The 12,458-nt window shown below is 36.5% G+C and overlaps 1 protein-coding gene across 2 annotated transcripts; it reads left to right on the forward strand.

Annotated features, from left to right (window-relative positions):
- Window positions 1-1,212: 1,212 nt before the first annotated feature.
- Window positions 1,213-5,707, forward strand: LOC117624019 (G-type lectin S-receptor-like serine/threonine-protein kinase At4g27290). 2 transcript variants are annotated; one of them, XM_034355133.1, is made up of 9 exons: window positions 1,213-1,348; window positions 1,424-1,732; window positions 2,174-3,376; window positions 3,565-3,678; window positions 3,911-4,059; window positions 4,152-4,362; window positions 4,477-4,720; window positions 4,817-4,967; window positions 5,054-5,707. In XM_034355133.1, the coding sequence occupies exons 2-9, from the start codon at window positions 1,672-1,674 to the stop codon at window positions 5,354-5,356; spliced, it is 2,436 nt and encodes an 811-aa protein (XP_034211024.1). In that variant the 5' UTR covers window positions 1,213-1,348; window positions 1,424-1,671; the 3' UTR covers window positions 5,357-5,707. The 2 variants fall into 2 exon arrangements, with proteins under 2 accessions (XP_034211024.1, XP_034211023.1); XM_034355132.1 differs by lacking the exons at window positions 1,213-1,348; window positions 1,424-1,732 and having other exon boundaries at window positions 1,879-3,376.
- Window positions 5,708-12,458: the final 6,751 nt, after the last annotated feature.

A 12,458-nucleotide genomic window follows, 5' to 3' on the forward strand; every position in this document is an offset into this window, starting at 1 on the left:
AAGGCGTGGACGATAAACCCGCACCACCCTTTTAAATAGATACTGTTGTATGGGTAATAAACCTACACCATACAGTAAATAAAATAAGTGTGTGGATAAAACCACCAAAAAAAAAAATATAGGAGGTGAAACCGTCCATATAATTACCATATATATGGATAAAGTAAAGACAATTATTTGTGGGTTCATATCAACACCACAATCAAATAATATAATATTATTATATTGATATATTAGTGGAAAGCTAGACATATCATGTTGGCTTTTCTTCTTTTCACTTGCAATTAAGTTGAACTTGTTGTGTAGAGAAATAATAAAATAATAGAAAAAGTAAGAGGCAGGGAGCTTATCCTTCCAGTTGGTTTGCTCGTATATCTCTCTAGCAGACCACAACTCCTCCACTACTTTTCTTCCTTACATCAACATAATGGTTAGTAGTATAGATAATAGTGCAACACAAAAATTATACCTGAGAGCTTCTCGTGCTGATAACGTGTTATAAAATGAATGGGGATATGAGCGAATATTGAGCTGCACGTAAAGTAGATGAGACACAGCATTTAACGAGGTTCGGCTATGCCTACGTCCTCGGAGAGCAGCAGCAGTAACCTTTCATTCATAACATAATAGGGCTACAACTTTAGTATTTACAATATGTATGCTCACTGAATTTTCTCTCTAGGAGAATTTCTCTTTGCTCTCTTTCTCTTCACACACTCACCCTCTTTCTTCCTTCCCTTCATCTTCTCTCATTTCATCTTCCATTACAAGCAAATATAATGCCTATTTATAGGCAAAGCAAATGGCTTGGTTTGGTGGGTGTGTGATTTGGTTTGGTAGGTGTGTGGTTTGGTTTGATGGGTATGTGGTTTGATTTGGTGGGTGTGTGGTTTGATTTTGTGTTGAACTTGAATGTTAGAGCATTTGGGCTTCACCCATTCTTCTTTACAACAAAGAAGACAAAATAGTACAAATAAAGATAATAATAGAAGTCCTACTCTCTTTTGAAAATATACCTTTGACCTTGGTGCATTACTGCCATCTCACCTACGTACACGTGTGCAATGCTAAATGGACCACATTACTTTAGAACAAAATTTGGTTTAGATCAACGACGTACTTTTAGCATTCTCATACATTACTTTTGACATTTCGAAATATGTGTTTTTTTTTAATGTAAGTGCGCGGGAGCCTAGAATGTCTAGTTGAGATTTCTGATTAATGCCTAAATTGGTATTACAATCTCTGAAAATGGCATGGGAAAGCCCGACATTGTTTTACGGCCCCAATGGAAAAGTCTTCTGTAGATCCTTTGCTCCAGACTTAGCCTCCTTGTTGCATCCTTTAGGTGAGTCAATTTTCCCAACAAAAAGCTCTCCACATACCCCTGCAACACTTTTAATTCTCTTTTCAAATTTGACAGTGAAATTTGCTCAAAATCTGGAAGAAAGAAAAAAGAAAATTTGAGCGAAAAACTCAAATTTCTTTCTCAAGCTTTTTATTTCCCGAGACACTCCTCTGTTGATTGTGACCTTAATTACCAGAACTGTTAGCTGGAGAATGAACTGCAAGACGCAACCTGTGAATGTGAAAGGAGGGAAATTCTTTCTTCACTAAAACAAGTTTTTGGTATTTCAATTGCTGATTGGTGGTGCCCGAAACCAAGCATTGATGCGCTCATTTGGCCAACTGGTTTGTACACAGTTACGTGATCTATCGATCAAAAATGAAGGTAACAAAAAAAGTTTCAATTTTGACTTGCAATTTTTCCACCATCGTTTGTTGTTTGAGTGAGGATGGCATTGGCTGCTTACCACCAGTCATTTGGGTTATAAGTCTTGCACCCATAACATACTGAGAAATACATATGCTTTGATTGGCTATGTGAATTCCAGCATATAATGTTCTTTTCTTGATAAATACATCAGCATTTTGTAAAGATCAGAAGTTGCCTATGTTTTCAATGCATACTACTAACCAGTCAATTGTCGTGTCCTTCACGGAACATACAGGGTCTTTTCAGTTAACAATCACAGGGGTGTTTTCTAATTCCATCCTTAACTTGAATGAAACCAGTAGGAAAGGAGATTCAGAACAAAAATGAGTCATCTTTGTTTTTCGTTTATGATCGGTACTAATTTGCTCTTTCTGTTATTCACACTTTCCTTTGCAGTTGACAGCATTAGTCCCTCCCAGTCTATCCGTGATGGAACGACCTTGGTTTCAAAAGGTGGAAGCTTTGAGCTTGGTTTCTTCAGTCCGGGTAGTTCAGAGAACCGTTACTTGGGAATTTGGTACAAGAACATCCCAGTTAGAACTGTTGTGTGGGTTGCAAACAGATGCAACCCCATTAATGATTCTTCCGGCATCTTGATGATAAACAGTACAGGACATCTTGTGCTGTTAGGTCAGAATAAGAGTGTTGTTTGGTGGATAAGCTCAGCTAAACATGCCCCGCGTGCAACAGTAGAGCTTTTAGATTCTGGGAATTTAGTACTAAGAGATGCAGGAACCTATTTGTGGCAAAGCTTTGACTATCCTTCTGATACGTTCTTACCAGGAATGAAGATTGGATGGGACTTGAGGACAGGTATAAAACGGAGTTTATCAGCTTGGAAAAATTCAGAAGACCCGTGTCCAGGAGATTTCACTTATGGGATTGAAATGGAACGTGATACTTATCCTGAGGCATATGTTCGGAAAGGCACTGCAAAATACTATCGTACTGGCCCATGGAATGGCCTGAGATTCAGTGGTTCACCAGAATTAAGGCCTAATCCACTTTATAGTTTCAACTTTGTCAATAATGATGATGAAGTGTACTACATGTACAACCTTCAAAATAAGTCTGTAATCTCAAGAATAATTTTGAACCAAACCACCAGTACTCGCGATCGCCTTACGTGGATTGAAGCAGATCAAAGTTGGAGGGCCTATTCATCAGTACCAAGAGACTTGTGTGATAATTATGGCCTCTGTGGAGCCAATGGAAAGTGTATCATTGAGGAGAATCCAGTCTGCCAATGTCTAAAAGGATTCAAGCCTGTGTCTCAAGAAAAATGGAATTTGATGGACTGGTCTCTAGGATGTGTGCGCAATAAACCATTAAGCTGCCAGGAAAAATATAAAGATGGCTTTGTCAAATTTGTTGGCTTGAAACTGCCAGATACTACACATTCTTGGGTGAACAAAAGTATGAATCTCAAGGAATGCAGAACCAAATGCTTAAAAAACTGTTCCTGTATGGCTTATACAAGCTCGGATATCAGAGGAGGAGGTACTGGCTGCGCCATCTGGTTTGATGATCTAATAGATATCAGGCAGTTTTCAGATGCTGGGCAGGATCTGTATATTCGAATGTCGGCTTCAGGATTCGGTATGGAACTTTGTAACATTGGCAGCTTGTTAAATACTTTTTATGTGACATGTAGCTTGATTGTTGATTCCATGTTGTTTTGATAAGAAATCTATTTTTCTTCTAAGTTAAATCATTGACCTGATTTTTCCTTTATTGTTTGCTGCATTTTTTACTCTTCTCTACTGCATCATACAAACATGATGAAGAAAGTGGTGGTAAAGTGAAGACAGCAATGATAATTGCAGTTTCCGTAGCAGTAGTGTTTTCTGTAGTGCTTTTAGTTGGATATTACCTTCGCCACAACAGGAGAAAATTAAAAGGTACATTAACTACCTTGACCATCTTTGCAAAAAATTTGTGGGTGTTGTTTGATTGTATTTTGATGAATATTTGACAGAAAGGGATTTAAAGTTGTATGGAGTTTAATTTCGCGAAAAGAGATGGTTAAATTAGTACATAGTCTGTTTGCATATATAAGTTTTTGTTTCCTTTACTCTTACTTATAAGCTATCACTGACATCAACCCCATTTCTACTACATGTGGGAAAACAGAGATAGGTGAAACAAATATGAACAATGAAGGGGAACCAGAGGAGGATCTGGAGCTCCCGCTCTTTGACCTGCCCACAGTGGCTAGTGCCACAGAGAACTTTTCAAGCGATAACAAGCTCGGAGAAGGTGGATTTGGACCCGTTTACAGGGTAAATTTATAACTTGTATTTTAAGGGCCAGACTAGGAAAAAATAACTACATCCAGAGTTTCACAATATTTTGAAATACTGTAAATTTCCAGGGGACACTACCAGATGGACAAAAAATTGCTGTGAAGAGGCTTTCAAGAAGTTCTGGCCAAGGATTGAATGAGTTCAAGAATGAAATTATACTGTTTGCCAAGCTCCAGCATCGAAATCTTGTAAAGCTTCTTGGATGCTGCATTAAAGGAGAGGAGAAAATGCTGATTTATGAATACATGCCCAACAGAAGCCTGGACTCCTTTATTTTTGGTTTGGACCTTTGGTGGCTTATAAATTTAGGCAGAATCAATTGCTTTCAAATAATTCATATGTAGGTTTTTAAACAGTTTTGAACTGAAGTTGGATTTGGATTAAACTTGCCAGATAGTGTGAGAGGAGAACTACTGTTAGATTGGCCTAAACGTTTCCATATTATTTGCGGAGTTGCTCGGGGTCTCCTCTATCTCCATCAGGATTCCAGGCTAAGGATTATTCATCGAGATCTCAAAGCAAGTAATGTTTTACTTGATAATGAAATGAATCCAAAAATTTCAGACTTTGGCTTGGCTAGAACATTAATTGGAGTAGATCAGTCTGGTGGAAATACAAACAGAGTGGTTGGAACATAGTAAGTTTTTCTTATAATATTTTGCATGATCTAGTTTTCATCCTCATCAATGGTTTATTTGTTCTCACTTGCATATGATGTTTCTACTTTCAACAGCGGTTATATGGCACCTGAATATGCTATTGATGGGCTGTTTTCTGTCAAATCGGATGTATTTAGCTTTGGTATTTTGGTGCTGGAGGTCATAAGTGGAAGGAAAAATAAGGGATTCTACCATCCAAACCACAGTCATAACCTTATTGGACATGTAAGAATCAGCAGTATAATTTCTTCTTTATGCATATTAGGCCTGTGAATGGCAATTGACTACAGAGGAGTTTTGACATGTTTCAGGCATGGAGATTGTGGATTCAAGGAAGGGCTTTAGAACTGATTGATACGTGTTTAGAAAGCTCATGTACTCTATCGGAAGTGTTACGTTGCGTCCATATTAGTCTCTTATGCGTGCAACATCATCCGGAGGATAGACCAAGCATGGCATCTGTGGTTATCATGCTGGGAAGTGAGATTGCATTGGCTCAGCCCAAACAACCTGGTTTCTTTATAGAAAAGGAATCACATGAAGTAGGCTCTTCTTTAGGTAATCAAACATCTTCAACAAACGAAATATCGATTACACTTTTGGAGGGCCGTTAAAGAATCGATTAATTCATGGTATATAGGTTCATGCTGCTTTGTTTACTTCTTGTGCCTACTTTCAAAACAAGTAACTTAGGAAAAGTTTGATAACCATTTCAATTTTAATTTTTAGTTTTCATTTTTTGTGCTAGAGTATAGAGGAAAAAGAGGGAGAATGGAAGTGAGAATGAGAGTGAAGATGGGATTGAGAGGGCCCTTAGTTTATAGATCGAAGTGGTTTGAGGTATTGAACAATAGATAGGTTGGGTGATAAAGACCATTTAGCTATTCATGTCATACTAATTTATATATGCTACCAACTAATTTCTCAACGGACACTTTTGAACAAAGCAGCAAGGTTATCTTGAAGCATGAATATGTGAATTCTTTGTTTTATGAAATTTTTTTAATATCCCAAGTTCCATAGATCTCATAAACGTTCCGCATCACCCAAAAAAAAAAAGCTTGTTGGCTTGTAAAGACTGGCGAAGAAACACCCATCGCAATTCACAAATTATCAAAATCCATTGTTTATTTGATTTAGACAAATTTTTGTAATTCATAGTTTTAAAATCCTTTTGTAAAATATATCTAGAAAGGACAAAGTATAAAACTTGGAGTTAAAAATATTTGTCATGTAGTAAAAATAAAAGATAATGATATCACTATAATTACCATACGCGGGGGGCACTTGGTGAGATAATAGAAACTATTATCTTTTGAAAATATTTGTCACCACCTTTGAACTTGGTGCACTTGGTGAGAGCCAATGACATTATATAGGGCTGACACGGTTTGGTTCAGGTTGATTTTAAGCTTAAATTGGAAATCAAATTAGGGTCTATAGTTTGAAGAATTTAGGAACCGGACCCATAGGTGATGAAACCGAGCAATCCGCTTAATTAGTCACTCTAATTTAGGCAACATGTGAACAGTTTTGGGCCGACTTTACTTTTGGCCCAAATTTCAATATGCATTTTCATACAGCAAGTCCTAATTTTATAATTGATGAAACAAACATGCATTTTCAATCTCCCTATTTCATTCTAACATCTAAAAATACTAAATTTCAAAACATTCAAAATCTACAACCTGCATTTTCAAAATCCTTAAGATTCCAGGCTAAGGATTATTCATAGAGATCTCAGAGCAAGTAATGTTTTACTTGACAACGAAATGAATCCAAAAATTTCAGACTTTGGCTTGGCTAGAACGTAGTTGGAGGAGATCAGACTGGTGGAAATACAAACAGAGTGGTTGGAACATAGTAAGTTTTCCTTTGAATATTTTTCCACGATCTACTATTCATCCCCATCAATGGTTTATTATGTTCTCACTTCCATATGATATGATGTTTCTACTTTCTACAGCAGTTACATGGCACCTGAATATGCTATTTATGGGCTGTTTTCTGTCAAATCTGATGTCTTTAGCTTTGGTATTTTGGTGTTGGAGGTCATAAGTGGAAGGAAAAATAAGGGATTCTAACATCCAAACCAGTCATAACCTTAACCACAAAGGAGTTTTGACATGTTTCAGGCATGGATATTATGGAATCAAGGGAGGCCTTTAGAACTGATTGATACGCGTTTGGGAAGCTCATATACTCTATCAGAAGTGTTACGTTGCATCCATGTTAGTCTTTTATGCGTGCAACATCATCCTGAGGATAGACCAACCATGGCTTCTGTGCTTATAATGTTGGGAAGTGAGATTCCCTTGGCTCAGCCCAAGCAACCTGGTTTCTTTATAGAAACGGAATCACTTGAAGCAGGCGTTTCTCCAGGTAATCAATCGTCAACAAACAAAATATCGATTACACTTATGGAGGCTCATTAAGGATCTATTAATTCGTGGTATATACAGGGACCGACCCAGGATTTCAATTGGGGTGGGCTAATTTTACATTATGCATAAACCTATTAAGAAGATAGAAAACTTGACAGTATGAGTGAATTTTATTGATCACAAAAAATATATTCTAATCAAGAGGACATAATTGAGCGTTACCCCACAAAATTCATCTAGTACATATCGCTATTTTGTTTTCTACGAACAGGGGTGTGTGAAGTGAAGAACATGTTATTTTCTATCAAAAAAGAAAATAGGGGTATTTTTGACCGAAAATGGGGGTTTAGCCTTTGGCCCTTTTTGTACCCAAAAAATAAAAAATAAAAAATAAAAAAGGTGAAGATTCGGGGTTGTGGTAACTGACCCTGGCTTATATCTTACTATTTACTTCAAACCATATTATCTTCTTCTTATTTTTCCTTTTTTTTTTCTTTTTTTCTTTCTTCCTCTTCTCCCCATTGACTTTTCTTCTTCTTCCTTATCTCAGGCCCGTTTCTTTCTTCCTCCTTTCTTATTCTTTCCAAAGCTTCTTTTTTTTTTTTTTTTCTTCTTTCTTCCTTTCCAGGCCGTTCCTTCTATTTATTTTTTTCTTCCTATTCTTTCCTCTCTTTTCTTCTTCCTTCATTCCTTTTCACTCTCTCTTCATGCTGCACCCCAACTTTTAAGAGAGCCATATCCACTTCTGGATATGTGGTGGCTGCAAACACCCACCCCTCTCTCTTTCTAGTTCCACTAATTAATGGTTGTTGAACTGAGTATGTGGTGGCTGTTTATGGGTCGTGATGATGCTTTGTTTAACTAATTGGGTGGTGATGATGGTTCGATTGGGTCTCTGGCGGCTGGTTATGGGTTTGATGGTGGTGGTCTGACAGAGATGGCGAAGAGAGATGGTTCTGGGTTTTGCGGGTGGCTGTGGTGGCGAAGAGAGATGGGTCTGTGTGTGGCTTACGGGTGGTGGTTATGAGGGAGAACAAATTCGGGGGAGAAGAGGGAGAGCTGGGCAGTGCCAGAGTCTGTCGATTGGGTCTGTGGTGGTGGTGTTTTGATTCAAGGCGTAAGGAAATCCAACCGGACTCGTTGGTTCTATTTTGCGAACTGCATTTGGTTCTATTTTGCGAACTGCATTTGGGGCTCACTGAATTAGACATGTGAGTCCGGTGATTTTTTCACTGTTGGACTATGCAGTCTCATTTAAGTTAATCCCTTTCCTTACCAAACATGGGTTTTAAGTGTTATTTAACACAATCCAGTCCAGTGAGGCATAGTGAGGCCTACCAAACATGCCCTTATAGTGCAAAATTGCAACAACCACCAAAAAAACAAAAAAAAAAAAAACCAACGAAAGAAAGAAAAAGTACCAAAACAAAACGAGTGACCATATAAATTTGTTCTTTTTAGTGTGATGTGCTCATGAAAAGTCATACGCTCATAACAGTGGATAACCAAGTGGCGCACAACCAATCCAAGAGTGTAGTGCATGGTTGTCTCTTGGCTGGGCTAGGTATGTTAGTTTAGGCTGAAAAAAGACAAACTCAGCCCAGGTTAGCCAAAAGGTAGGTCCGTCCCTGGGTATATAGGTTCATCCTGCTTGGCTCAATTGTTGTGCATACTTCCAAAACAAGTCACTTTGTTCATAGATCGGTGTCAGTTTTTGAACACTTAAATTAAAGCATGAATATGTGAATTCTTTGTTTTATGGAATAGGGGTTAACATCCCTAATTCCATAAATCTCATAAACAGGCTTGGGTTATTACTTTCCCATAGTGTTATTCTTTCGTACAGGGCCAATAAAAGGCTTTAGGGCCATCCAATTTTGTAGGTTCAGGCTTTACCAACGTGAAGCATTTATTTATTTATGTTTTATGGAACTTAGACAATGTTTTTTCCTTTTATTATTCGCATTGGTTGGGATCTCTTAATAGTCTTTTAGAAGCATAATTTATTTCATTTTGCTCGAAACTCATGAAATAAATTGATTAACGTGAGTATATGTGTGAACTTTTAGTCACAACACGTGAGTAACATGCTCTTGTTTTTTTTTTTTATATTTTATTTATTTATTATATAAATGATATTTTACTTTAGTCTAATTTAAAGATCAGCTTCAGAAAAACCAAAGTCTAAAGTCAATGTGATAATAATAAGGCAGAGAAAAGAATTGAAAAGAAATGAATTGCATGACCTACTTTATCAGCCATGGCTTACATTTAGGACTTTGAGTTTGAGGTTAGATATAAATTTTTAAAATATTTTGTTAAATGACTTTAGCATATTGACATTAACTGCATTCTCATAATCACTGCAAAAAAATTTACATGTAACGTGGATATTATTGTTTTGTTATTCTACATGTCATTGTGTTATTGGCCAGAGATAGCAGAAAGTGTTATCCCCATTACATGAGAGTTTCTCTCCAGACACTGAGCTCACTGAAAAGCTGAAGAAACTAGCTCCAATTAAAATTGTCAATTAATTAGGTGAATTATAATTGCAAATGTACAGGTACAGCCATTAAAGGAGTGCATTTTCCAGAAGCTTGTTGGCTTGTAAAGACAAAAAATGAAACAGCCATCGCAATCCACAAATGATCAAAATCCATTGTCCATTTGATTTAAAGAAATTTTTATAATTCATTCTTGTCATGGTTTTAATATGCTTTTGTACAATATTTCTTGAAAAGACAAAATGGTACAAATAAAGATAATAATTTACCATACGTGAGATAATCGAAGTCCTACTCTCTTTTGAAAATATTTTTTACCACCTTTGACCTTGGTGCATTACCGCCATCTCAGTTAAGTTGTTGCATGTGTTCTACCTTTGGTTAACTTTGTGAAAACTATAAGTAACTATGATGGACCACATTAGTTTAGAATAAAATGTGGTTTAGGTCAGCTACGTACTTTTAGCATTCTCATACCATGATAATAGGTGGAGAGCCCATGACATTATATAATGTCATTCAATACTTGAATTTCCTATTTCATATACTACTTTTGACATTTCGAAATATGAAGTGATTGGCAATTAAAAAGGTCATTATGTTATTATTTTTATATAAGCGATAGTTTAAATTATTCTAAATTATCTAATATATAGAGAGGGGACTCGAACTTGGATGCAACCCTTAATCTTTTATTTTGAAATTAAATCAGCGATATTAAGAGAGAGGGAGAATCGAACAAAGGACCTCAGATGTAGAATCTTTTAACCACTATACATACCCCTTCCACTTAAATTTAAATTTACATTATGTACAAGTTAAACAATTAGAATATCATTTTGGTACAATAGCATTTCATTTCTTTCACGTAGATAACATTTAGGGTCTATTTGTGCTTTTAGAATGGCTAAAAGTGGGTTATGACAACCAAAAGTGTTTCGAACAGTGTTTAATAGAAAAGTTTAGAAGTGATTTTGGCTCATGGAAGCACTTTCTGGAGAAGCGAGTGCTTTTTCAGGAAGCACTTGGATTTCTTATGAAGATTTTGGGCATATTTGGGAGTGCTTCTGAAAATGCTAAAAGCGCTTCTGACAGCGTTTGACATAAAAGTTTAGAAGCGCTTATAGATCATAGAAACACTTTCTGGAGAAGCACATGCTATATCCTTCTTCAAGAAGCACATGCTATATCCTTCTTCAAGAAGCACTCCCAAGTGATTTTCCATGAAGCACTTGGATTTTTTATGAAAATTCAAGATTTTCATAATAAAAGTGCTTATGAGCATAGGTACTTCCTAAAGAAGCAGTCCCAAACGACCCAACATCTTTATAATAAAAACACTTTTTCTAGAATGCTTATGAGCACAAGTGCTTCCTAGAAAAGCAGTCTCAAACGATCCCTTAGTCATATCTTATTTTTTATTCTCTTCTCAAAGCAACAACAATTAATACATTAGAGGTATATTGCATAATTAGCTTTTGTATAGAGAAAATTTTCATAAGTCTTTTATTTGATTAAAAGGATACAGCTTGCCTCCCTTCAAAGATACTCTTCTCTTTTCTATAAATCACGGTTTAACACATTTGCCAAAATAATTAATCAAAAATACAAAAATAAAAACTTCTACACACATATCAAATTTCTATTGGCAAAACTGTAGGAGTTACTACTTACAAGAGAACGAGGAGAAATTTTTGTATGTTTCAGATACACTAGCTGTTGTACCATCCAATATACATGGGACATGTGGAAATATTTTATTTTATGTCCTATATGTATTGGAGAATATCTCCACATATCTCATATGTATTGAATTGGATGGTACCCGGAACATACATAAATTATTTGCTTTGGAAAGATCACTAAAATGAGCAATTTTTATTTTCAGTCTGAAAAATGAATCGTAAACAGGAAGAAAAAGGAAGAAGCCAGAAAGTTTTAAAGTGGAAAATGGAAGAGGGGAGCCCAAATACTTATTTGTTGTTCCGTACAATCAGAGGAGAGAATGTTAATTTTCGTTCAGAGTGTTAAGTGTTTGTATAAGAAAAATACACTTTTATTTAATCCCACATTGAAAGGGAGTTGTTTCCTTCCATGATTTATAAGTACAAACACTTTAGAAATACTAAATAGAATATGAGGGCCTCACCATTGATTATTAGCCCCTCGAGGTCTATCCGGGACAACCCGACCTTGGTTTCAAGTGATGGAAGCTTTGAGCTTGGTTTCTTCAGGCCAGGTATTTCCACGAATCGTTATTTGGGGATGGAAACCCTTCACATTAATGCCTTGGCTTCTACAACACATCAGCTGCGCATATTTAATACTTTTGGATGTCCAACTACTCATATCAATGCCGTGGAAAAGTCTTCTGTAGAACCTTTTGCTCCAGACTTAGCCTCCTTACATCCTTTGGGGAGCCAATTTTCCCAAAGAAAAAGCTCTCCACATACAAAGGGGCTAGAGGCCCGGTTTATTGTTTCCGAAACCCTCTTTTAATTCTCTTTTCAAATTTGAAAGTCAAATGAGCTCAAAATCTGGAAGAAAGAAAAAGGAAAATTGGAGCGAAAAACTCAAATTTCTTTCTCAGGCTTTTTATTTCCCGAGACTCATCTGTTGATTGTGACCTTAATTAACATAACTGTTAGCTCGAAAATGAACCGCAAGACACAACCTGTGAATGTGAAAGGAGGGAAATTCTTTCTTCACTAAAACAAATTTTTGGTCTTTCAATTGCTGATTGGTGGGGCCCGAGACCAAGCATTGATGCGCTCATTTGGCCAACTGGTATGTACCATACCTCTACAAAGTTACGTGATCTATCG

Source organism: Prunus dulcis, chromosome 4, assembly GCF_902201215.1.
Source record: "Prunus dulcis chromosome 4, ALMONDv2, whole genome shotgun sequence".
NCBI lineage: Eukaryota > Viridiplantae > Streptophyta > Magnoliopsida > Rosales > Rosaceae > Prunus > Prunus dulcis.

What these genes read in the sequence shown, in the direction of transcription:
- LOC117624019 (XM_034355132.1), top strand. Translation starts at nt 2,101, where the DNA reads ATGAGTCATCTTTGTTTTTCGTTTATGATCGGTACTAATTTGCTCTTT. An exon ending in GATTTGGACCCGTTTACAGG is followed by an intron (nt 4,060 to 4,151) that starts GTAAATTTATAA and finishes GTAAATTTCCAG; the next exon opens with GGGACACTACCAGATGGACA. An exon ending in GTCATAACCTTATTGGACAT is followed by an intron (nt 4,968 to 5,053) that starts GTAAGAATCAGC and finishes GACATGTTTCAG; the next exon opens with GCATGGAGATTGTGGATTCA.